Source organism: Pseudopipra pipra, chromosome 6 (assembly GCF_036250125.1).
Source record: "Pseudopipra pipra isolate bDixPip1 chromosome 6, bDixPip1.hap1, whole genome shotgun sequence".
Taxonomy (NCBI): Eukaryota; Metazoa; Chordata; class Aves; order Passeriformes; family Pipridae; genus Pseudopipra; species Pseudopipra pipra.
In genome coordinates this window covers 60,826,195-60,850,210 of record NC_087554.1, presented here as the reverse complement: position 1 = coordinate 60,850,210, position 24,016 = coordinate 60,826,195, and the positions used below count along the sequence as shown (strand labels likewise).

Genomic DNA, 24,016 nt, shown 5'->3' with positions numbered 1-24,016 from the left:
CTGAAAGGATACTCACACTTCAGTGTCTCTGGTCTGAGGAATTTTTTGGGAAAACTTATTTATTCAGCATAAATTATTTTTTCTTCCATGTTTTGTCCATGGAAATGAAATATAAATGTATGAAGTTGACACTTGTGCAATTGCAGTTATAGCTTTTGCAATCTGTCATTGCCTCTTTTTGATCAAGAATATCTAATTATGTGACTTCTTAAGTTAATTTGCATGTTATAGTTGAGGAAAGAAAAACATCTCACACAGCTCTTAATTGTCATAATTTCCTTATGTGTCTTAATTTTAGTGTACTTTACTGAGGGTATTTTACTCAACCCTCAGTATTTATAACATTTTATCCTTTATGGATGAAAAACTGGTGTATGTCATCTAGTTTATGAATGATATTCATAATGATAAACTTGATTCATCCCTCTGCTGTACTAGTTTTAAATAAATGGGTAGAACTTCCAAAATTGAAGATAAACCAGCCTGGTTCTTTCTATTTTTTTACTGTCAAGTATCAGGTTCTGTTTGCTTTTTTTTTCAATGAAGTTACCTGTTGCCAATCACCAGCCATTTGTCCCCTAAAATGATTATTTGTGGAAGTTTAGTAGTTTGAGATTTTTGGAGGGGGAAGAGTGAGCTGCTTTGTGTGTATAAGTGTTACAACAGAGGCCATTAAACTAATTCAATAGTGGAACATATCACAGCAGTATCTACTCTGAAGATTCAGGACTTTAAAGCTTATCTTAATCAAGCTTAATTAATTTTATATTCATACCTTTTTACAAAGTCATTTTTGCAGTCTATGGTTTTAATCTAGAAGTGTGAGAATGTGAATGTTCTAGTTAGTTATCTGAGAAATATTATATTGGATATTCATGCTGGCTCAAGAGATTTTTGTTGTTTGGGGTTTTTTTTTAGTGGAAATGTGCCAAAATTCTTCTGCTGTATATTGATGGATATCAGTGGAGCTTTCCTGTCACTTATACATGAGATTTAATAGGATGTCTACTAAGTTTTCCTTATGATTTGGTCAGACTTAGAGTTTCACATTTCCAGTGTCCTGGTGTGTTTGTAAGACAATATTGATAGTGTAGCAAAAACTATCCCACAGATGTTTTTCTTTTCATTCCTTTGTCTCTCTGTGGGATTGCTTGTGGCAAGAGGGAGGATGGAAAGGTACAACATTAAACAGCAGTATAAGTAAGAAATAAGTGGATAGGGTGAGAAAAATCCCAACAAAACCAGGCAAACCCCAGAGATGGTTGGATAATAGTGACTGGTGGGCAGCCAGTGGCTATGGTTTGAAATGTGCAGTGCATTGATAAGAAGAATGTCCCAGTTAAACTCTTGCACCTAAAAACCTTGTTTTCACTGGCTTCAAACTCTGTGTGAAAATCCATTCTCAGGCTGAATATTGAGTACTGACCTTCATTTTGCTTGTGAACTGAAGAATGAGTAGATGGAGGTCTGAAAGTCCTGTGTTAGAGAATGTTCTTGACTGTGAGATAAACAGCAGAGTTGGGGCTGAGCTCTGATCATCTCGTGCTGATGTGTTTCCTTGGCTTCATCCTAGTTTTTGATGATGGAGATGAAAGGACCTTGAGACGAACTTCATTATGCTTGAAGGGAGAAAGGCACTTTGCAGAAAGTGAGGTAAGACAGTGATGGACATGGAATAAAAATTAAGTAGTTAATTCACCTTTTTTTTTTTTTAAAGAAGATATTGCAAACTAATTTTTTTCACTTTTTTTTCCATGTAGACACTTGACCAACTGCCACTAACCAATCCAGAGCACTTTGGAACTCCAGTTATTGGGAAGAAATCTAATAGAGGGAGAAGATCTTCTCTTCCTGTGTGAGTTTTGCCTTTCCTTTGCTGTCCTTTGCTGTCTCTGAAGCAGCACCACTGCAGCTGCAGAGCTCTGAATGCTCCAGCACATGAGTTGTGTGCACACCTTATGGACTTGAGTGCTACAGACATGATCATATGTTGGCAATATTATCAGATTGAAGGGGTTTTGCTTAAGAACATTTGTGCTTCTTTTATCTAATAAGAAATGGTGGATTTTTAACCTTTACTCTGCACAAAGCGAAAAAAAAGTGCTTTTAAATTTCTAGGGTAGAGACCATTTCTCTTTGTTTCATGTCTGTGCACAGTCAAAATCTGAGTCAAGTCTCCAATTCCAGCATGATGCTGCTGTAAAATACTAATACTTGGAAAGAATTTCTACAAAATTCCTCTTACTAAGAACACTTAATATTTAAGTGTATTTCAAGCAATTTCAGCTCTTAAAATTCTAACTTTGTTTCCTTGAAGCTTTGCAAAATAGGAAGAAAAATCTGGTTGTAAGCTGGTTTTGCTCTCAAGTAGTACCTTCAGGCACACACTTTAAAAATCTTGTACATTTTGATATTTCAGCACTGAAGATGAAAAGGAAGAAGAAAGTAGTGAAGAAGAGGATGAAGATAAAAGGCGCCTCAACGATGAATTGCTTGGCAAAGTTGTGAGTGTGACTTGTAATTCAGAGAAGGCAGACTGGTACCCAGCTTTGGTAAGTTCCTTTTCCAGCAAAGCTGGGAACGTTGTCAGGCTCAGCTCTGCTCCTGTATTTGCTAAAAATACAAATGTTTTCCAGTATCTGTGGAGAGGAGGAAAGCAAAGATTAACACTTATGTATAAGCTGCAGTTTTATGGCTTTAAAGTCTTTCAAACTGCCTGTGAGATGATCAGTATGGGATGATGTTTTTCTTCTAAAAATAAGATGTGTTAGGATTTGCACTCCCAGGCAGTTTAAGAGCAGTTATATTTCATTTGACTTTCAATTTTGTGGAATTCTCCTTTCTTTCATGCTTTCATTTGCACCAGTGGCCAGTCACTCTGGCAGTACATGCTGGTGGTTATTTTTATTTCACTGTCAGTACAGCTGTTCATTGCCACTGCTGAAATAAATACATATTAAATAAATCCAAGTAGACTTGTACTGTAAAGGCAGACACTCTGCAGATTGTTCATATGCACAGAAATACATAGACATGTTAAAAGTTGCTTTCTGTAGTAAACTTTTTTGTATTGTCAGACAGGCTCAATACACATCTTCTGTTACCCATTAGAATGTTTGCTTAAAAAAAGTATTTTGGAGCATTAAACACACAGGTTTGGTTTGTTAATTCTTGCAGATTTTATTTACTGAACTCTGTACTCCTTTATTTTGAGTCTTAGGGGAACAAGCTCAGTTGTTAAAATCTTTTAACTTAGTTTAAGATTGTGTTTGTTTGTGTGACTCCAGGTGTCTTCCCTTCTAGAGAGAACATTGGGGTGTAATGTGGGGTGAATAGTTGACACTGGCTTATCCAGCTGTATATAAAATGTGGTTTTGCACATGTTCTGACTGTTGTATATCCCGTTATTAATGACAGATTTTAATTTAACATGGTTCCTACCTAGGGGATTAAGTTACTGGAGGCCCTGTATTTGCATGTAACATTTTCTGTTTGTGTGTGGTCTAGAGCAAGATGTAAACTTGTTCTGGTTTTGGTAATACAAATACATTTTTATCACTTTTTTTAGACTTAGAGATAATACTGCTGTGGAAGGATGTGCTGGATTTCACACTAGCTTATGTTATCCACACCTCAAAAAAACCCCAAACCCAAGCAAACCAAAAAACCAACTTATGTCTCAGTTTAAATGCCAAACATCAGAAACTGGTATAAAATAAGTAGGTTTGTGACTTTTTAAATAGATGCTTAAATCAGGTTTTGTGTGAACAAGAATTAGGAAGCAGAATGAATGAACAGGATCCCATGATGGAACCTCAGCAGATAAGTTTTGAGTTTACAAATAAAATTTTAAGCTTTTTTGGCTTGTACATATCAAGTCAATAGTTTGGGGTAAATTACTTCTTGAAATTTGTTACTGTCGACCTTCGTAGTATAAACTGGAGTAGGTTTGTTTTCCCAGAACTGGAAATTATAATAAACAGGAAAACAGCAGTTTTCTTGCTGTCTTTCTTTCCTTTTTTTTTCCAATAAAGCAGTGTTTTGTTTGAACCTTCAGGTGGTGTCACCGAGCTGCAACGACGACGTCGCCGTGAAGAAGGACCAGTGTTTAGTTCGATCCTTTGCAGATTCCAAATTGTAAGTGATTGCTCACTTTTATTAGAAATACATGGGAGACTAATTACATATTGCTGCTGAAGACATTATTTCTTCCAAATGGAAAGGGTACAATGTTCTGTAATGTTGGATGGACACCTTTGGCTTCGCAGTCCATTTCCAGCCATCTCCTTCTGTGCTTCCTCACCCTTCTTTCCACTGTGTGGAATGACGAGTATTCCTTGAATCAGTCAAGTTTTTGGTGCTTCATTTAAAAATACCAACAACTTAAGAAAAAAAAAACCCTAAACCACCCAGGAGCGTTTACTCTTTAGATCATTTCTGTCCTTTGTAGTGTGAGTTTTGGTTTAAATTATTTTCATTAATGTCTTAATTACTGTCTTTATGGGTGTCCCTTGTAGTAGTTTGGATATCTGATGGACTCATTACCTCCAGTGCTATGATATCCATTGCTGTTAAAACAGCAAAGCCTTTAAGGGCTTAATCTACTTTTTTCCAATAAAGAAGAGAATTTAAAGAGACTTGTTAATTAAAATATTTACAGAATCTGAACGAGATTGCAGCAAAAAGAAAGGAAGATCCTGTTGGTCCATCCTCTGCTCCTAAAATACAGGGAGCAACAGAGATGTGTGTCTTAGTTAAGGAATAATATATTTATAAGAGTATGAAGACTGTTTTTTTTAAAAGCTGTTTCCCTTTATTTCTTTTCACATTGCATGTGTCTCAACATATTGTAACTAAAAACTTCCCTGCCAAAGGCCAGCTGCCACCCTCTTTCTCTCCTTTCAAAGTGAACAATTTGGGATTTTTTTAAGAGCCATGATTTTGAGTAGGTTGTGAGTACTTGATTGCTGAAATGTATTCCAAGTGCCTGAAGACTTAATTCATTTTGGCCTCTTAATGTAGACACTTCCCATCAGCCTTCTAGGTGAGCCTGGCTCTTTATCTACTGAAGGTGGAATGCTGCTGGTAAAACATCTACTCTTGCTCTGTTTGACTTTTTTTCCCCATGGTATTATGGCTTTAACTTCAGAAAATGGCAGCTTCTAATTCCTGAGGTTTTACTCCAGGTTTTGTGAAATAATGAAAGAAGAAAAGAAAATATATTCAGTTTAACCTTAGAACAGAGCAACTTCCATATGTTGTGCTGTGTAATTTAAAAATCAAAATCAACTGTTTGTCAGTGCAGATCTGGGAATTGGCTTCACTTCTGTTCTGTGTTCCTAGAAATGCATTTTGCAAATAGAGGACTTGTTCTTTCCCTCTTAGCTGGATTCCTCTTTGGAGAGCAGCTGTTGATTCGTGTGAATATTTTCAGTTTAGAAAACGATTTTTGCCTTTGTGTTTTTTTTTAATTTTGCAAATTTGTGCAGTTTAAGCATTGAACATAAAGAAGCTTTACAAACTTTTCTTAATTATTTAAGGATACTTTAATGTCTGAATCTCAAAGAAAGATTGGAAACGTATTCTGGATAACTTGCTCTTGTATGACACTACAATAACAAGTGTGTTATGCATTTAGTTGTTAGAAAGGACCCTGCAGGTGGATGCTAAATCTTGAAAATTTTAGAAATTGCTGTTTTTCTAAATCAAATGCTTGCTTTTCTGTGCTTTAAAAATAATAACAAAACCTTATTTTTTTACAGTTACTCAATAGCAAGAAAAGACATCAAAGAATTAGATCTTCAAAACTTACCAAAATCTGAGTCCTCTCCTAAGAAAGGTAAATTAAAAGAAATAATTTCATACAATAGTACTTTTAACATTTATAGATAAGTGATGACCTCTTGATTTCTGATAGTTGCTTTTGGATATTTTGTGAATAATTTTAAATGGGATAAATTAGAGAAACTTTGGATATGAAATTTGTTAAAGAGAAATATTTAAAATGTATTTATTAAAAATTGTAATAAGAAACCCCATCCAGCAACAAAAAATCCCCCTCAACAACAGCAGTTCCTCTAATTTGAGTAAAGGTGTGGAACAGCTCCTTAACAAGCAAAGCTTTAACATGCTACAAATGAGAGCTTGAGGTGGTTTTGATTGATGAGTGTAACTCATAATGATTTCTACTTTCTCCTTAATAGCTGTTTCACAGTACAAGAGCTTTAGAACAGCCAAAGAAAAGATCAGATGCCAGGTTTGAGATAAATTGAAGAAAGGGACTTTTTTTCCTGTGCAGAACATAATTGGGTTGTGACATTTCTTGCCACGAGGGAATATTTTGGAACCAAAGGTACTAATGGTTTCAAAAAATAAAAAAGAAAAAGAGAGTTGAGACCAATGTCTGGAGGTTTTTCCATCAGCAGCTGTTAAAAACTGGTGCCTTTTCTTCTCCAGCAGCACTGAATGGTTCATTGCAGTATGTCCCTCTTCTGGGTATTCTTCTGATTCCTTTATTAAAGTCTCTTTCTGTGACTGAGGGGCAAATTTTAGGGTTATCTGGGTTTGTTTTGCTCTGTTGTTTCCCCCTTGGAGCACCTCTTCAAGCAAAAGAATTCGAGGTATTTCCATTGTACAAGTGTGACTCCAGCCTGTCCCATCACTCCCTTCCTCACTGGTGTGTTTTTCCTCTGTTCCAAACACTGATGTCACATCTCTTTGGCAAATGCTCTTCATTTTTTTGCAGTCTAAGACATGATGATATTTTGAAAAGAGCAAAGTAAGTCAGGGTGCCATTTAAGTTAGGGTTGTGATTTACAAGGATGTGATGAAAAGGAAATTAAAAATGCTTTGTGACTGCATGCTGTGGATGAGGTAAAGCCAGGGCCCTTTCTTCTGTAGGGCTACAGGAGGCAACTACATTTCTCAGCACCAAGGGTGTTCCTAGGAACTGGAAAATGGACATCAGTGAAATCCTGGAGTCCTCCAGCAGTGATGAGGAAGATGGAGCTGCTGCAGAAACTGATGAAGAGGAAGAAAAAAGAGAAGAGAAAACTGAAGAAGTACCGGTGAGTCTGGGCAATTTCAGTCATTCTTCAGAGATAATTTAGTAACACGCCTGTCTGAAAACCCCACACTTTCCAACACTTTACTGTCAGACTTCAATGTCTTTTCAGTCCTGTTCATTTTCCCTGTTACAGTTGCATTTATTGGGATTTGTGAGCAGTGGCAGGTTTCTCCAGTTATCCAGTGCAGAAATCGGAGACAAATCTCAGAAACTAAGAATTCAAGGCAGAGAAGAGTGAAAGATTCTGGATCAAAAGGAAAGGCAAACCCAAAAAATTTATGCTGAGCCTAGTGGTAGTAATACAACCTTAAATACAAGTAATTTTTTATTTTTCTTTCTTTTCTTTGTATATTTCTTTATATGTAGGTTGTATAAAAAGTAACTTGTTTCTGAAAAGAGTAGATTGATTTTAAAAAAAAAAGGCAAACTATTGAAGCAAAAGCAGTGGGTTGACTGAAAGTATGAGCTGATGCACAGGGCCTGCTGAAGCTCTTTGGTGCCTGAGATGCTTCAGAGCAGCGCAGGACTGAACCGTGGAAGTGTTCGGTTGGGGATCAGAGAATCCCGGGCTATGATGTGAAAGGACTGTGTGTCTGACATGTTGGGGTGATCTCTGAACTCACAATGTGGGCCAGTCCTGGACCTGAGAACAGACTGGGAGAAGTCACTGAGAGCAGCTCTGTGTGGGGAAGGGCAGGGGGTTTCTCATGGGTGGAAAGCTGGACCTGGCGATGTGTGCTGGCAGCCCAGGCAGCCAACCTTGTGCTGGGCTGCATCACAAGGGGAGAGGGCAGCAGGTCGAGGGAGGGGGTTCTCCCCTTTACACTGCTCTGGTGATGCCCAAACCCAGAGCTCTGTGTCCTACTCTGGGGTCCTCAGCACAGGAAAGATGTGGATGCATTGGAAGTCAGTCCAGATAAGGCCACGAATTTGCTGTGAGGGCTGGAGCCCCTCGGCTCTGGAGACAGGCTGGGAGAGCTGGGGCTGCTCAGCCTGGAGAGGAGAAAGCTCCAGTTAGACCCTAGAGCACCTTCCAGTGCCTAAAGGGCTCCAAGAGAGCTGGAGAGGGATCTTGGACAAGGACCTTGAGTGACAGGACAATGGGAATGGCTTCAAAGTGACAGAGGCGAGATTTATGTTAGATACTGGTAAGAAATTCTTGACTGTGAGGGTGGTGAGGCCCTGGCACAGGTTTTTCAGAGAAGCTGTGGCTGCCCCATCCCTGGAAGTGTTCAAGGCCGGGTTGGACAGGGCATGGAGCAATCTGATCTAGTGGAAGTTGACCCTGCCCATGGCAGGGGGGTTGAACTAGAATATCTTTAAAATCCTTTCCACCCCAAATCATGGAGTGTGATTCTGTGGCTCTGATATTAACAGCAAAATGTTTTTCTGCTTTGGAATATTTTAAGTGGCTCCTTTTCCATAAAGTTACCCAGTTTCTAAACTGTATTTCGAGAATTCCCTTCTATCCCTGCTCCCTGGCTGTACCCCGGGTGTTGGATTTAGCAGCGGGGAGGGGTGATGGGGGGGGGGGGGGGGGCGAGTGTTGAGATTCGCTTCTTTATTTTCCCACTGATTTTCACGGTACACCGGGAAACGCAGCAAAACCCGAGTGCGGTTTGCGTTGCGAGGGAGGTCAGGTTTCCCCTTCCTTCCCTTTCCCTTCCCTTCCCTTCCCTTCCCTTCCCACACGGAATGGCCGATGGCGCTTGGCGGCGGCCTCGGCGTTCCCAGGGCAACGCGCTGGGGTGGCGGCGCAGGCGCGGGGAGCGGCCGCGGGACCGGGGCTGGCCGGGGGCTCGGAGATGGGCTGGCCCTTCCCCTGCCTTTCATCTCGTGCCTCGGGGCTTTAGCCTTGTTATTAGTATTTAACAATCAATTTTTTTTGTACGGAAGAGAATGTAAGTAATGCCGGTTAACTGCGGGCGCCGCGCGGGGAGAGAGAGCGCGAGCAGATATCTGGAAGCCGGGCTGGAATATGTGCGGGCAGTGGGAGCGTTAGATAGAGAGGAAGTCAAACCATTTTACGTTTGAAAGAATGCGGCTCCTAGGTAAGGATTGTGGGCTTGAATCTGGGAATGTGAACGTGGAGGGAGGGGGGGTTGAGGATGGGGGTTTGACTTGGGTTTCTGAGCTGGGAAGTGGCTGGTGGAGCTTTGCAGCCAGGTAAAAAAAAAAAAAAAAGACAATAAGAGTCTATTTTTAGGTGTGGATTTTATGCCTTGATAACAGTGTTGGGGAAAATGGAGTAAATGTCTGTCTGAGAAGAATGCTATGATTAGATAAATCTGAGATAAATGTGTGCAGAATGTAAAATCCTCAGGGTTTTTTTCTTCAGTTTGCAGTGAAAAAGACTGAATAGGCCACATTTTGCAGGGTGTGAACTGTTGCAGTCTGTATTGGTTTGCCTGTATTAACACTCCTTAAATTGCAGAGTATCAGTCACTAAAAATCAAGGATTCCTGTACCAGTTTTATAGTATCCATTTTTATTATCATTTTTTCATGCCTATTGCATAAAAATCTGTGTGTTTCAAACAAAGAAGGGGGAGGGGGAAGCTTGGTGGTTTAAAAAAAAAATTAAAAAAAAAGACATTCCTGTAAAAGGAATTGCAGTTATTTTTTAAAGAATGATGTTAATGTAAAGTGGAGGAGCAAAGGATTTGAGACAGGTGGATGTGCTGATAGAGGAGCTGTGGAATCCATTATTTCCAGGTGACAGCTAGGCTTTTAAAAATAAGGTGAGCATCTTCATCTTACAGAAGCTGTGTAGCAGAGGATACATATGAATCTTTTTAGATTATGTCAGAGCAGAACTGTCATGACAGCCCATTAAATCAAATTCTTGATTCAGCTGTGAGAATATATATTTAAATAGTGGGCCATGGTAGATATTGCAATTAGACAGCATTTAGGGAATTTATCATCATTCCTTTTTTCTTTTCCCTTAGAAAGACAGAAATGCAGAGAGAATCGACAAGTGAATGATTTTTTTTTCCTTGCCTGTATTTGAATACAAATCTCAAGTGCTAAAATTTTACATTTCACAGAGTTCCTCCTGTATTAATCAAGGTCAAAAATAGCTTCTGTCCATCCTCTCCCAGAATATTCTCAGTGGGCTTTTTTGTTTTAGAACAGCAATTGGTTATATTGAAGTGAGATTTTTAAAAATACCTTTTTTTTTTTTTTTCCCCACTCCCATGTTCTAAACTGCAGAGCAGCTTTGCTGTCAGGGCCTATCCAGCTGCTGCCCAGCCTGATAGGCCTTCATTAAATAATCAAAAGGACACAGGCCTACTTCATATATAATCACAGGATAAAGTCAGTCAGAAGAGTCTCATTCTGGAATGGATCTTATTTTTCTGAAGTAGGATCTTTTATAATGGTAATGGGGCAGGGAGATCTGCCCTAGCTGGTGAGAAGAGACCCTACCATTTTTCCAGTGGCTGGGTTAAAAATCTGTAACTTTTTTTTGACAGAGTCTTTCTGATTGTGTTGCCTTTGATGACATCTTAAAGAGGTGGTAGAATTGGTACAACCAGGTTTCCAGGCTCTCCAGGGCTGTTCTTTGGTGGCTTCTGTAAGCTGAGGAGTGGGAACAAATATGGTGTTGGTGAGATGCTCCTCCTCCTCATCAGTGGGAAGTGACTTGTGTGGTCCAGACTTGACTGGGAAGGAGGACAGTGTGGAAAATGCTTGTCATTGACTTCGACAGGGATTGCATTACACAGAGTTGCTCAGCATGTTCAAATTGCTGGAATTTTGGCAATAGATGTTGAATCTCTGGATTATTTTTCTTTAAAATGTAAGGGGTTTTAATAACTTGTGTCATAAAAAGTGAGAAAATGCAGGGGTACTGTAGGGAAAAAAGTCTGTATCAAATGAAGATGAAAAGAATCACTCAATTAGTTTGAATCCTGATAAAAATCCAGATATTGCTTTTGGTTCTCACCCAGTTTTCAGCATGTCAGAAGAAGAGAATTAACTGTGTTTGGAGGGTACATTTGACAGTCAAGGAATGCACTGCAGCTAAAAGGAGAGAGAAAATCTTAACTCCAGTATCTCCACATAGAAATAGAAAATTTTTTGATCATTACCTGATTTTTATTAGAAACAGATTATATCTACTACCTGTATTTGTTTGTATTTAAGTTGTTTTATTGGGGAAGAAGAAAGAATAATCTAAATGTAGAGCAGTGAAGCAAAGGATTCCAGACAGGTAAATGTGCTGGGAGGAGAAGCTGTAGAATCCATTGCAACCACCCTATTTGTTTCCCAAGTTCAAATAGTCAAATACTCCCCATTTTACAGAGGAACGTGTAGGCAACATTTGCTTTTGGCTCTCGGTCTCCCTGTGGGCCACTCTGATTCCAGCAGAATGAAGATTTTAACATGCACTTATTTGAAATCCCTTTTCAGTATGAGTTCTTAATAGGTATATTCATTTAAGATAGAAGGAAAGGTGAGGAATTTGTTCAGAGAAATCCTCCAGCAAGCTGGCCCCCACAGCTCTTTGAGGGAAGAGTTATTGCACCTCCAGGCATTTGCTTTGGGGGATTTCCTTTAAGGCTTAGTTTTGATGGTCACCTGGAGGATGTGGGTGTGGCACGTTTAATAGGGTGCATTCTTCTCATGTTTTTGGGGTTCTTGCACCACAACAGCATCAAGAAACATCAGTCACAGTTGCTTTACATTGTTGAAAAGGGAAGGTGCCAGAGGCATTTTCCAATATTCCTTTTCTGCAAGGATTTCGGTTCTCATGATAAGTCATTACCATATATTTTATTAGCACTGAGCTCATAAAGGAGGGATCAGAAATCCATAATGTATTTTAGGAGGCTCAAGATTCCTACAAACAATCAGTAGTCAACTATTAAAATACTTACATTTTGCTTGAAAATAGTTGTTTCCCATGTAGGCTTTTCTCTAAGTGACTGTGGGAGATCATATAAAATGATACCCAGATCATCCATGTCTGTTGCAACCTGTTTATATTTTAAAATAACATTAAAAAGCTGACTCCTAAAACTTAAATACAGGAAAACAGTAATTTCCAAGTTAATGAATCATGGTGCCTGGAAAGAAGTGGTTTATTAGATATTAGGAAGAAATTCCTGGCTGTGAGGGTGGTGAGGCCCTGGCACAGGTTGCCCAGAGAAGCTGTGGCTGCCTCATCCCTGGAAGGATTCAAGGGCTTGGAGCAACCTGGTGTCCCTGGAAGGTGTCCCTGCCTGTGGCAGGGGAGTGGTACAAGATGGTCTTTGAGGTCCTTTCCAAGCCAAACCAATCTGTGATTCTGTGATTTCCATACATAAAACCCCCAAAGCAGCTGTGACGTGGAATGCACAGAATAGCCTTTAAAAATAGCTGAACATTGATTAGTTAATCCTCCTTCTCACGCATCCATGCCTTTGTAGGAGTTCTGGCTGCTGGGAAGCACAGCCTGCATCATTCCATGGCCAAATGTTCCTCCAAGACGTTCTTGCTCACAGCCCTTTGCTCACAGGCGTTCTCAGAATGTCCCTCAAAGAGGAGCAGGGGAGCTGAAGGCTGAGGCACAGCTCCAAGTGAGTCATTGCTGAGGATGGTTGAATTCCTACTTCTTGTTGGTGGAAATTAACATTTTAAGACCACTCTCATCTCCACATGGTGTAAAGCTGTTAACTTGTTGCAATCAGTGTAATTCTTTTCATTTTCTTAATTGGTGTTCAAACTTGGCATCAGAAAGCAAATGTGCCAGCGATGAAAATGCATTGAAGTACTTCGAAACAACAAAAATTACATTAATTCTGGCAGATTGTCTTGATCATATACTGCTCTGAACTCCAGATCCTGTATGCACTGTTCTTCCTCTTAACTTCCATTTATTCCACAGAGGAGTTTATGGGCTTGTCAGTCTATTTGTAACATAAAAGGAAGATCAGTCCCTGGTAGCCTCACCTCGTACTGACTGAGTTTATGGTGAACGTGCTCGTAGGTAGAGATTCATTCTTCCTTTTGTAGAAGAAACTCTTTTCATCCTTTGTGCTCCCACTCAGCTCTAAAGGTTGGCACCCACAGAAGGTTTAACATCCTTCTGGAGAGTAAATGATGAGTCAGGGTAACAGAGCCACATTCTTGGTTAAAATCATGTCAAGGACGGAGGAAAAGCTCGGGGTGAATTAAGTGGCTGGAAACGAAATGAAGCAAAGCCAGTTACAGGTTTTCTCCATGTTTCTGTGTGGTTTATGCTGTGTTATTTGCTGGTTGTTACTCTCAAAATAATTTTAGAAAATACGTGATCACTGTTAGTGTTGCTTGGAAGGCAGTAAAAAATGGAGCTGGGAAAGGAGTATGTCCTTTTACAGAGATAATGTGTGATCATGGTTGATTTTATTGTTTTCCTGCTTCCAGAATTCTCTAGCTGATGTGACCTGCTAATCAGAAAGGAGGGAAACATCCCAAAGCCATAAAATTTCAATCTTCTAATTAGAAAAAAGGCATCTTGGGTATTTTTATTTGTTTTTATTTAATTGAAATTCAGCCTCTCATCGTGTAACTAAAAAAATTTTCTTGTGTTGCATTTAGTTGTGGATATTGGATGAACAGCAGAAAGGTCTTGGTTTTGAGCTCCTGCCACTTAAAAATTTTCATGTTGTTTTGCATCTCACTTGGACTTACCTTTGGCTCCAGTCTCCCCTTTTTTGCAACATCTGTATGGGAAAAAAATGAAATGGAGAGACAGAACTCTCTTAAAAAACTGATTTTGAACAATTGTCTCTGTGAACTTACTTATGGCCAGTCTAAAATGGGCATGAATGTCTGGGGAGGAACAGTGAGTTTTGGAGGGTAGCAGAGTCAGCCTGGTTCCTGCTGGAAATCTGTGCTGGGAATTTTAGCTCTCCAGTCCCTCACTGATGGTGATCACAGGATGTGGCACCAACATTTCTCAGGTGTTTCCTTGACTTGGGATGCAGATTTGAGGTTGCTGATGGTTGATGTATTTCAGTAACTCAGAACAGTAGACATTTCTGGGAATTCATTATGCCCAGTTGCAAACAGATAACCCTGATAAAAAAAATGACCTCTTAAAAAATCCATGTATCCAAATGGATTGCAATAAGCACATCTATGAGGGGTTGGTCTTTCTTATTTTGGCCAGCAGCAAAAAAATAGCTGATGGTGGTGATAGTTATTCAGGTCTTATTCAAGTGGCTTCTCAGGAGGATTTGGTGTCTGTTCTGGTGTTGATACCAGCCAAGGGGCTTACACACCAACAACAGGGAGAAACAGGATTTGGGGGGTCTTACACAGGTGGGTGAATATTACAGCCAGGTTTTATGTCCCCACCCTATGGGAAAGCTTTTGATCTTTCCCTTTTGCTTTTCTTCAGGTGAAAATCCTTCATCTCAGTGAAATGGTTAAATTCTGACTGCAAGGGTGCTATTTCTAACCTACATTTCTGCTGCTCTGACCTGGAGTTCTGGTTTGGAACTCTGCCCACATGGAAGAGATAGCTTTAATTCAACTGTTCAGAAGTATTTCTGAAGATTTACTGTTATTTGCATGTATTTAGTTTTCACAGTTTGAGCCATATTGCCTTTAACCAGTAAACATCACAGGAGATGGTAGAAATTTCTCGATCCTGGAGTGGGTTTGCAGTTTAGATGAAGAGAAAAGAGCTGTGGTTTCTATAGCAATACTTCACTTGATAACCTGGAAGAACATACTAATTCTATAGATAACTGCTTTTCCTTATATAATCCCTGTAAGGTGCCATGGGCAAGTGGTAACTGATGCTGTACAATGTTGTGATTACACATTGAATTTCCTCCAGTTATTTCCCAAATAAAAATAGGAAAGTAAGACACAGATACTGCCTCTGCCTGATTGTAGGTGAGCCCTGTTGGGCTTAGAAGGGATTCAGTGAAACAGGCAGGGCTGGATTCATTCTGATGCTGGGCAGATTGCTTTCTGCTTAGCAAGCCAGCAGCACATCCATTCCCATTTCCCTGCCTGCTTTCCTGCCTTGAAGCTTAAAGTTTAGAGAATGCAGAGACAATTGAAATGTAAATTGCTCTTCTGGTTTCCTTCTGGAGCTGCTTGTCACTTGCCTGTTATTTTTAATAATGGAATGATAAGATTTTTTGACACGTACTGTACGTCTTCCCTCCGAGGCAGCTGCAGTCCTGCTTGTGCAAACTGCCAGGCTGGCAGGAAGAAAGTGCCATCCAGAAAGCATTGCAGGGAAAAGGGTTTATTACTTTTTTTTCTGGTCTCTGCTAGAAGCTCAAAATTACGTGAAGATACGTAGATGTTATTTCCCCTCCCCGCCCCTCCCACCCACCAATAAATTGACTTTATTTTAATGATTTTCACTTGAATAAAAGAGAAGCTTTATTTCATTTATGGGTTCCCATCAAGCTTGTAAGTGTTTATCTCTTTGAGGCTTTAAGTTGTAAATGTAAAACTAAGGGATTTATGATAATAAGTTATAGAAGTGACTCTAAAAGTGTTTCCAAATATAAGATGAAATCAAGCACTGGAGCTTAATTACAAACCAAATACTGTCTGGAGCATCAAAGCCTGGAATGATTGGAGAAAGGATTGTTCTGCAACCTGAGCTAAAATTGGGCTAGAAAGATGAGTTAAGCAAAAAAGCCCCAAACAAGCCAAGAACCCAACCCAAAAACCCCTTGAGTTCCTGTGAATTGTTTCAGTCTTGTAAATAACAGACCTCTTCTGTGTGAGAGAAGTATGTGAAGTGTGTTGGTGTTTTCATTGTGAGGCTCACACATTCCTTCTGTCATGGCCCGATGCCTTCCCTGACCTGCATTTCCTTTTTCTCCTCCTGAGGTGCCGCTTCAGTCTGCTCAGTAAATTTTGTTTTCTGCATATTTCACCATTCCATGGGTGCAGAGCCAGATGGAAAGTGGTTTGGGTTTAGTTCTTGCTCTTAGGCTTTTGCACAAATAAATGGTTACTTTGCATGTTTGCTGTTTTCATTTCTGACTGCGCTTGTTTTCACAGCCTGAGGAAGAGCTCGATCCTGAAGAGAGGGACAACTTCCTCCAACAGCTTTACAAGTTTATGGAAGACAGAGGTAACACTGAATTTTCTCTCTTTTCTTATCTCTAGTCCACTTTTTTGATGGCACAGCACTCAAAGGAAACTCAAATCCTCCCTGAGGTGTTTTGATTTTGTTTTGCTTTCACAAAGCCTTTTTTATGTCAACACTCCCTGTTAAATAAGCTCTTGGTTGCTTCCTTGTCGTGACAGCCTGGCTGGGAGTTCTGCTGCTGGTAATCTCAGGCTGGAACCTGAGGAGCCTCTTCATGGCTGGTGAAATCCAACCAGGAGAGAGTGGGAGATGTGCCATGGTCAGGTCTCCTTGCAGAGCTGCCCTGATCCTGCAGAGATGTTGCAGTGATACCTGAACAGGCAACTGGAACGACTCTGTTTATTCTGTAGCTAGAACAAGAAAACAGTGTGATCTTCAATGTCTGTCTTTGCAGAATTAAGGGAGATTTAATAAATTAGAATAGTTGAAGTCTTGGCATATGATGGATCTCAGCAGTGCCTGTGCTCTGGTTAGAGAGCAGGATGTACCTGCTGACTTGGGAGAGCTGCTGTTGCATAAGACATTTGCATTTGCAGTTGTGATGAGACTGACACTAAAATGGAAGGTTTTTCTGTTCCTTAGCTCCTCTCATGCCTCCCCCTTTTTTTTCTAAAGTATATTCAAGCCTGAAAAGTTTTGTGGTTTAGACTGTTTTCATTTTATTAAATTTACTCATGAAGTCACCATTTCAGTTCAAATACTGTGTGTGTTTATCCTGCAGTGGCCTTGGTGGAGGTAAATTACAAATGCATTTACTGCCATTTTACTATTTTTCCTTCATTTTTCCTTGGCAAAAGTGACCTGAATGTGATATTTCCATAGCAGCATACTACAGCAAACGTTGGAGTATTTGAATTTGAAATAACCAGAGCTGAGAGTAAAACATGAAGTGCTAATTTTCCCCCCTGCCTTTTTTTTTTGTTTTAAAATTAATGGGGAAATCAAGTTGCCTTTGTAAAAGAGGGTCTGCATCCCTTCTAATGAGGTGTGTTCTAGACCACAGAATCATAAAAGAACAGTTTCAAGTCTGTTCAGTATTTCCAGTTCTTATCACAGGTTTAGTAATTGATTTTGTGTTATAGCAGAGTTCTGGAGCTCATCCAATACTGTTTTGAGGCCTCCTGTGTATAACCAGTGTTTCTGGAGAATAACCTGCCTTAGGGGAATAAAAATCTAAATTGGGCTGGGAAAAAACCTCCCTCTGCTGCTGGGCTGATCCCCAATTTTCTTCTCAGGTAGCCTGATTCTTTCCCTTTTTCTGCTTTCCTCCTTCCTCAGTCCCTTTCCTGAACTCTTAGACTACAAACCAAGTAGGGAGCATGTCAGGGCCTTGTGAAGGCAAAAGAAGAAAGCATTTTTGGAGGCTCAGTCCAGGAAATACTCTCTAAGTTATATGTGGATTGAGCAATGTGCAGGAAGGACTTTTTCAGGACTGGGCCTTTGCCCCTTTCTGTTTGTTTTTTTTTTCCCCTCTGTCCTTACAGCAGGATTTCTGTTCCCACCACATTTGTTCTACATTCTGGTCTCTCAGTTCAAGTGTTTTGATTCATGTAATCATGACAGTATTCCCAAAGTCCTGTAAAATTATTTTAATGATTCCAAATATAATTGCATGAAGATGCAGGAAGATAAGAAGCAGCAGGGGAGAGGTTTGATATTCTTCCTTGCTGGGAGGATTATTGTCTACGGATGCAGCCACTTGCCCCAAGTCACTTTTGGTTTCTGCTTTTATAAATAATTATTGTTCTTGATGTCATTGCCACTCATCTGATTTGAGTTCTTTCTTTTCCCTGGAACTGTCCCAAATATTCACATCCAGTCAGGGCTCTGTGCTTTTTCCCATTCTGACAATTTGCCTGTATGATTCTTTCTGATCCAACATTTCTGCTTCTTCCTCATTCCTTTCAGCCCACGGTGTTTTGAGTTAATCTCTTCACACGTTGCTGTATTCCAGCATTCCTCAGGTGTTCTGTGGAGCTTCCTGCAGCTCTGGCTGTGTCCTCCACACTCAGGAGAGCAGCAGTGGGATGCAGCCAGTTGGATAGGGATTATTAATAAATTTGGGTGGCTAATAAACCACCCAGAGCTGAGTGATCACTCGAGAGGGTGAAGCTTTAATTGGTGATTGGAAACTCCTGACTTGTGACATACCTTAAACTATTAAATTAAAATACAGAAAGATATTTGTCATCAAATTTGTGCTAAAGCATTGGAAGAGGCAATTTGCTGTTCTTTAGGATAACCTCTTGTTTCTGGTTTGTTTTATCCAGGTACTCCTATCAATAAACCACCAGTTCTGGGCTACAAGGACCTTAATCTCTTCAAACTTTTTAGACTGGTTTATCAGCAGGGTGGGTGTGACAATGTAAGTGTTGGATGTTTCCTGAACTAAATATGTCCATTCATGTTCATAAATAGTTGCCCAGGGAAGCTGTGGCTGCCCCATTCCTGGAAGTGTTCCAGGCCAGGTTGGATGAGGCTCTGAGCAACCTGGTGTAGTGGAAGGTGTCCCTACCCATGGGGGGTTGGAATTGTGGATGTTCTTTAAGTTCCCTTCCAGCCCAAACTATTCTATGATTCCAAAAGGCTGTGGCCTGTGGCTGTGTTAGACATAATTCCTTAATGTTCTTGGCTAAAAAAACCTGAAAATTTCCTTTTCTCTTTCTTTTTTCCCTCCCAAAGATTGAGAGTGGTGCTGTATGGAAGCAAATTTATATGGACCTTGGCATTCCTATTTTGAACTCGGCTGCTTCCTACAATGTAAAAACTGCTTATAGAAAGTAAGTTCTCATATTGTGTAATGGTGAAAACATTTTTCCATATTTTTAGTACCATGCACAACATTCAAGCAATTTTTGATAGTTCAGTGAAACAGCAGTTGCCATCCTTCAGTTAAGGAACAGTGCTGAGGATTGAAATGGTGGAGGAAGGGAGGGAGTGCTCAGGGCTGCCTGAGTTTCTCTTGCTCCAGTACTGACAAGTCTGCTCATTTTCTATCAAGAAACATTCCCTTTCAGCTTGTGAGGTGCTATTTCAGAATACAACAACGAAATTTATAGAATAAGCTTTGGCAAATTGAGCTTTGCAGGTTGTGGTGATTACCAAGAACGTACTGTCATCATTCTGGAGGTGCTTTGTGCAGCGAGGAGAATTTTATACCAGTTTCTTTAACTTCCTGAAGAGTGCTGATTGAAAAAGGACATGTTTCAGATTGGGTATTTAAATATAATCTTTGCAGAATTTGCAGAACAATGGCTTTAGGGCATAACTGTGTGCATGTAGCAGTAAATAGTAAAATCATTACTTGTAATGAACAAATACATAAATCTTTTTCTTCTGACCTTTGGTTTTCAGTTGTGTTTTAACTTTTGAAATGGAAACCTTCTAGGAATGACATTTTTCAAGCTGATTTTCTAAATGAAAATTATTTTCATTATTTATCCTCCTGGAAGTTTGACAAGAAACAATTGGGCTTTTTGAGTAAAAGGAGAGAATGGGGTTCTCTTGCCTCGAACCTGAGGAAATTTGGAAATAGGGATGACTAATGACTCAACTCATGTTAATGTTGATGAAGATGAAAATATTCAGACATCTTCAGTGGGATTTGAACTGGGCACATGTTTAAGGTCTGTATTTTACAAAGAAGAGTGTTTATCATAAAAAGAATAATTGGTAACTGTGTACTGGGTTGCTGTTACAGTGGAAATAACAATAATGTCATTTAGACACATGATAGTGTGTTGTAACTTGCATATTTATTCATTGAGGAATAAGCTAATTAATCTCTCACCTGTAACTGGATTAGAGTGTGCACAGGCAGTTATATGAACAAGCTCATGCATGGCTTTACTGTCAGGAATTCTTAACTGGATGGGGATGAAGTTAAATATGTGGGAAGCACCTGTGTGTATTCTCTCTCACCACTTGACTTGTGTGCAAAATTGTTTCATTTCAAAATCTTCTCTGGCTTTTTAATTTTGTTTATTTGGATTTCTTTAGTTGCCATTATTATTTTTTTTTCTTTCCTGAAGTTAGTGAGCAGGAAAATAGGTTTTATGCACTTGAATAAATAGAAAATAAACCTTGAAATATAAATGGAACCTGATTTGTCTGCAGGTATCTGTATGGTTTTGAGGAGTACTGTCGCTCTGCAAACATTCAGTTCAGGACCATCCACCACAATGAGCCAAAAGTGGTAGAAGACACACAGAAACACGTGGAACCAATGGAGGAAAGTGTGAAAGAGGAACAAAAAATGCCCCCAACAGAAGTTAAAAAAGAAGCAGAAGAAAATTATTCCAGCAGTGAAAGTGAAAAAGAAGAGGTAGAACTAAGATCCCCCAGGGTGAGTGGTTTGCACTGATTCCTGTTTGGTCCTTAACAAAACCCCTTTGTACAGTGAACAGTTTCCATGGTGGGTTTTCCCTGGGGATGGATTGCACTTTGGAACTGGTGTTCTTGTACAAGGGCAGGTCCTGTGAGTGTTAACTGTCAGTTATGTTCTACCTGGAAATGGAGCTGGGTTGGATTATTTCTTCCTATTCCACCCGTGGGGTTTCTCAGCCTGTGTTGGATGTCAGATGTGTTTTGGTTCAGGGATGGGACGGGAGCTCCTGAGAGCTGTGGGTCATCAGAGCAGGGAAACACAGCAGGACAGTCTTGGTTGTAGCTGAGGATTTCCACAGGCACATGGAACCTGGAGCTCTCTGGCAAGAAGCAGGAGTACCAAAGGCCTGCTATGGCTTTAAGAATCAAAGGAAGACACATTTATCTGAGCTGGTTTTTAATCACAGTGTCACTTCTTCTAATAAAAGAAACACTCCAATTTTACTATATACAATCAAAAGCAGAGGAGAAACACTTAAGTTTAGTCTTCATTTGTCCTTAAATGCTCCAGAGGTGAGGGTTATATTAGTGGCTACATAGATATGAGGATACTGAACACCAGGGAGAGTGCAAACAGTACTTTGGAGCTGTTGGAATATGACTCTGTAGAACTCATGTTAATTCTGTTTAAAAGACGTTTTTCTTTTGTGTTCCTTAGAGCATGACTGCTGAAGGACAAGGAATTATTCCTTTTTAATGGTTCAAGTTTGTAAGAGTTTTGTTCGACTAAAATGTAATTTTGGGAAAGTACCTCCTGAAAACCAGCTTTTCAAGCAAATATTGGCCTTTTAAATTAATGCATAAAAAGACACAGTGTGAACACAAGTTGAGATCTCTGCCTGACTGCAGGTGGTTTTTCCAGGCTGTATCAGCCCCAGTGAACTTCCTGACATGGCATTAGCTTTGTTTTTAGTGTGTTCATTTATTTTTGAGGATTTTTTTGAGAAAACTGGTAAGATGATAATAAAGAAATGGTAAAATATTTTGATCTTTTTTATCATTGGCTGTCTTTTGTTTTAATTTAGCAATTATTAAATATTTGGTTATATATTTTATTATTTTTTAATCCAGTCACCAGCTATTCATTAATTACTATTTTTCCAAAGTATTTGCTCTTATGCTGCTGTGAATTGTAATTATTATAGTGCCTTCATTACTGTCATCTTTGGATGCCCTTCAGATAATTAATCTTGCATTCATAATGTATTTTAAATGTTCTGATTGAAAAGCAATGATCCTATCAAGAGTCTTTTAATAAACAAAATGATAAACCTGTATTAGATCCCCAAAAATCAGTTGCATCAGACATTTTGGCCCTTTCTGTCAGAGCAACAAACCTTACAGGTCCAACCAAATGTCCTGAAATCCTCCAGCAATTATTCAGAAGCTTGCCCTCTTCATTCCAATTGAAGAGATTAACAAAATCTTTCATCTTAATATTTTAGAACATTTTGCCTTTTTTTGTGTTATCTCCAGCCTTTCTTCTGTTGTAAATCTCACTTTTTCTGCTGAGATTTGGAGAGGTTATAGAGAAAACAATTGCCAGGAGTCATTGAACTGATGTTGTTTCTGTTTTAGGGACGAAGGAGACTTGCCCGTGATGCAACCCCTGCTAAAAAAGATGGTGAAGAGGATAAAACACCAGACAAACTAAAAGACAGTAACAAAGAAAACAAAGATACAGAGGAAACACCTGAGAACGCAGAAAAGAAAGAAAACGAAACTCCACTAGGGAGGAAAAGTACACCAAAGCAAAAAGAGAAAAAACTCAAAAAACAGGAGGACTCTGACAAAGAGTCGGATGAAGAGGAAGAGAGGCAGAGAGAGAGGTAAACACTGGCTTGTATCACCTTCCTCTGGGTTTGTTTGTGCCATGGTGGAGCTGTGCTCCAAGCAGGAGGATACACAGAGCTGGATGGAGATCTTCCTAACGTGTGGGAATTGGGGACCTAATTCACTCAGCCAGGCAGGGAAAGGCACGTTTTATTTCCAATAAAACAGAGCCAGCTGTCCTTCATGGAAGCAGCTTTTCTGGTAGATGCCAGCCAGTGTTTTTCCCTGTCATTTTATTTGCCAAGGTTGTGCTGGTGTGTGATCATGCTGGTACCTCCTGTGACTGTGCCAGGTGCTGTGTGGGTGGGGAGCACTTTGGGAACACTTCTCTGGGCAGTCAGAATAAAAAGGGCAAATCCCTCTTCTCCTCTGCTTTTGTTTAAGTGTTTCCTGATAGCTCCTGAAGATCCAGGCTCCTTGTTTTTATTGTATGTCAGGTGACCAAGGCATCAAGGAGTTTTCTTTAAGCAGTTTGGATGTTACTTCTCTTGTTTGCCACAACACTATAGTTGATCTTTCACTGAAGGCCAGCAAAAACATTTCATTAAAAACAAACCCATAGTTTTTTTGAGTATTTTCTTTCTTGATGACTTTTTTGTAGTTTAACTTCTACTTTATCATAAATTCGCCCTAAAATAGGGAGAGAATTATAGGTAAAAATAGGTTAATTTTAATTCTTGCAAATATGTTTAAGTGTAAGACATAAATATTAGCTGTAGGTGTAATAAGAGCTGTGTGGTCTCTTCTAATCTTGGCTAAACACTCTTGCAAACAACTCTTTTCCAATGGAGTGGTGTTTGTATCTACGAGAGGATCACTGTGATGGCAGTCTAAACTTATGTACAGTTTGTAAAGTGTAACTGTAACTTCTACAGTTAAGCAAACTGTGTTAAAATCAAGCCTACTTTAAAAACTGAAGCTCATTCTTCATGTCTTACTGAGGAGCCAAACACTGAGTTAACTTATTCCTCTATGTATTATCAAAATGTTAATTTAAAAAATAATCTTTAGGCCTTGAGGTTGTTGTACACCTAATAAATTGAATTTAAATTACCATTTTCTGGATATTTCTGGTTCTCACCCTTGGTCCAGGCCAGCTTCAGAGGCAGTGCAGGGTGCAGAAAAGGAAAAGAATTTTACTTGCAGCCTTTTTCTTTGTAGTAGCTTGGCTACACTCATTAAATGTTAAAACATCATTGTCACTAATTAGTGGGCATTTTAAATACATTTTACTGCAGGGAGGAACTTGAGAACAAAGGAGAATCAGAAGGTGAAGAGGATGAGGAGGACACAGAACCCTGCCTGACTGGAACCAAAGTGAAAGTAAAATATGGACGTGGAAAGACTCAAAAAATTTATGAAGCCAGTATTAAAAGCACAGAAATTGATGATGGAGAAGTTTTATATTTAGTTCACTACTATGGTTGGAATGTAAGGTGAGGAGAACAAAAATTGCCTTTCATTTCTTTGTTGAAAGGCTTATTTTCAAAAGAAATGTTTGTTTTTAAGAAAATAAAGGGAAGGATGATCAGTGACATGGCTCCAAATTGAATTATCAACAGTACAGGCTCTGACTCTATTGCACTTTTCAGTGTTAGGGATTTTGTTCGTGGTATTGCACTAAAATATCAG

General features: G+C 39.5%; 1 protein-coding gene across 4 annotated transcripts in view; it reads left to right on the top strand.

Annotated features, from left to right (window-relative positions):
• Window positions 1-24,016, top strand: part of ARID4A (AT-rich interaction domain 4A) — a 46,926-nt gene that overhangs the window by 14,175 nt on the left and 8,735 nt on the right. For 3 of the 4 annotated variants that reach the window (XM_064659517.1, XM_064659516.1, XM_064659515.1), the window contains exons 6-17: window positions 1,574-1,653; window positions 1,761-1,855; window positions 2,420-2,552; window positions 4,058-4,137; window positions 5,763-5,839; window positions 6,901-7,067; window positions 16,075-16,147; window positions 18,436-18,530; window positions 18,848-18,945; window positions 20,282-20,510; window positions 22,130-22,380; window positions 23,623-23,820. In XM_064659517.1, coding sequence (XP_064515587.1) covers window positions 1,574-1,653; window positions 1,761-1,855; window positions 2,420-2,552; window positions 4,058-4,137; window positions 5,763-5,839; window positions 6,901-7,067; window positions 16,075-16,147; window positions 18,436-18,530; window positions 18,848-18,945; window positions 20,282-20,510; window positions 22,130-22,380; window positions 23,623-23,820 — 1,576 coding nt within the window. The remainder of the gene's footprint in view (window positions 1-1,573; window positions 1,654-1,760; window positions 1,856-2,419; window positions 2,553-4,057; window positions 4,138-5,762; window positions 5,840-6,900; window positions 7,068-16,074; window positions 16,148-18,435; window positions 18,531-18,847; window positions 18,946-20,281; window positions 20,511-22,129; window positions 22,381-23,622; window positions 23,821-24,016) is intronic. The other variant, XM_064659518.1, reaches the window with a different exon arrangement.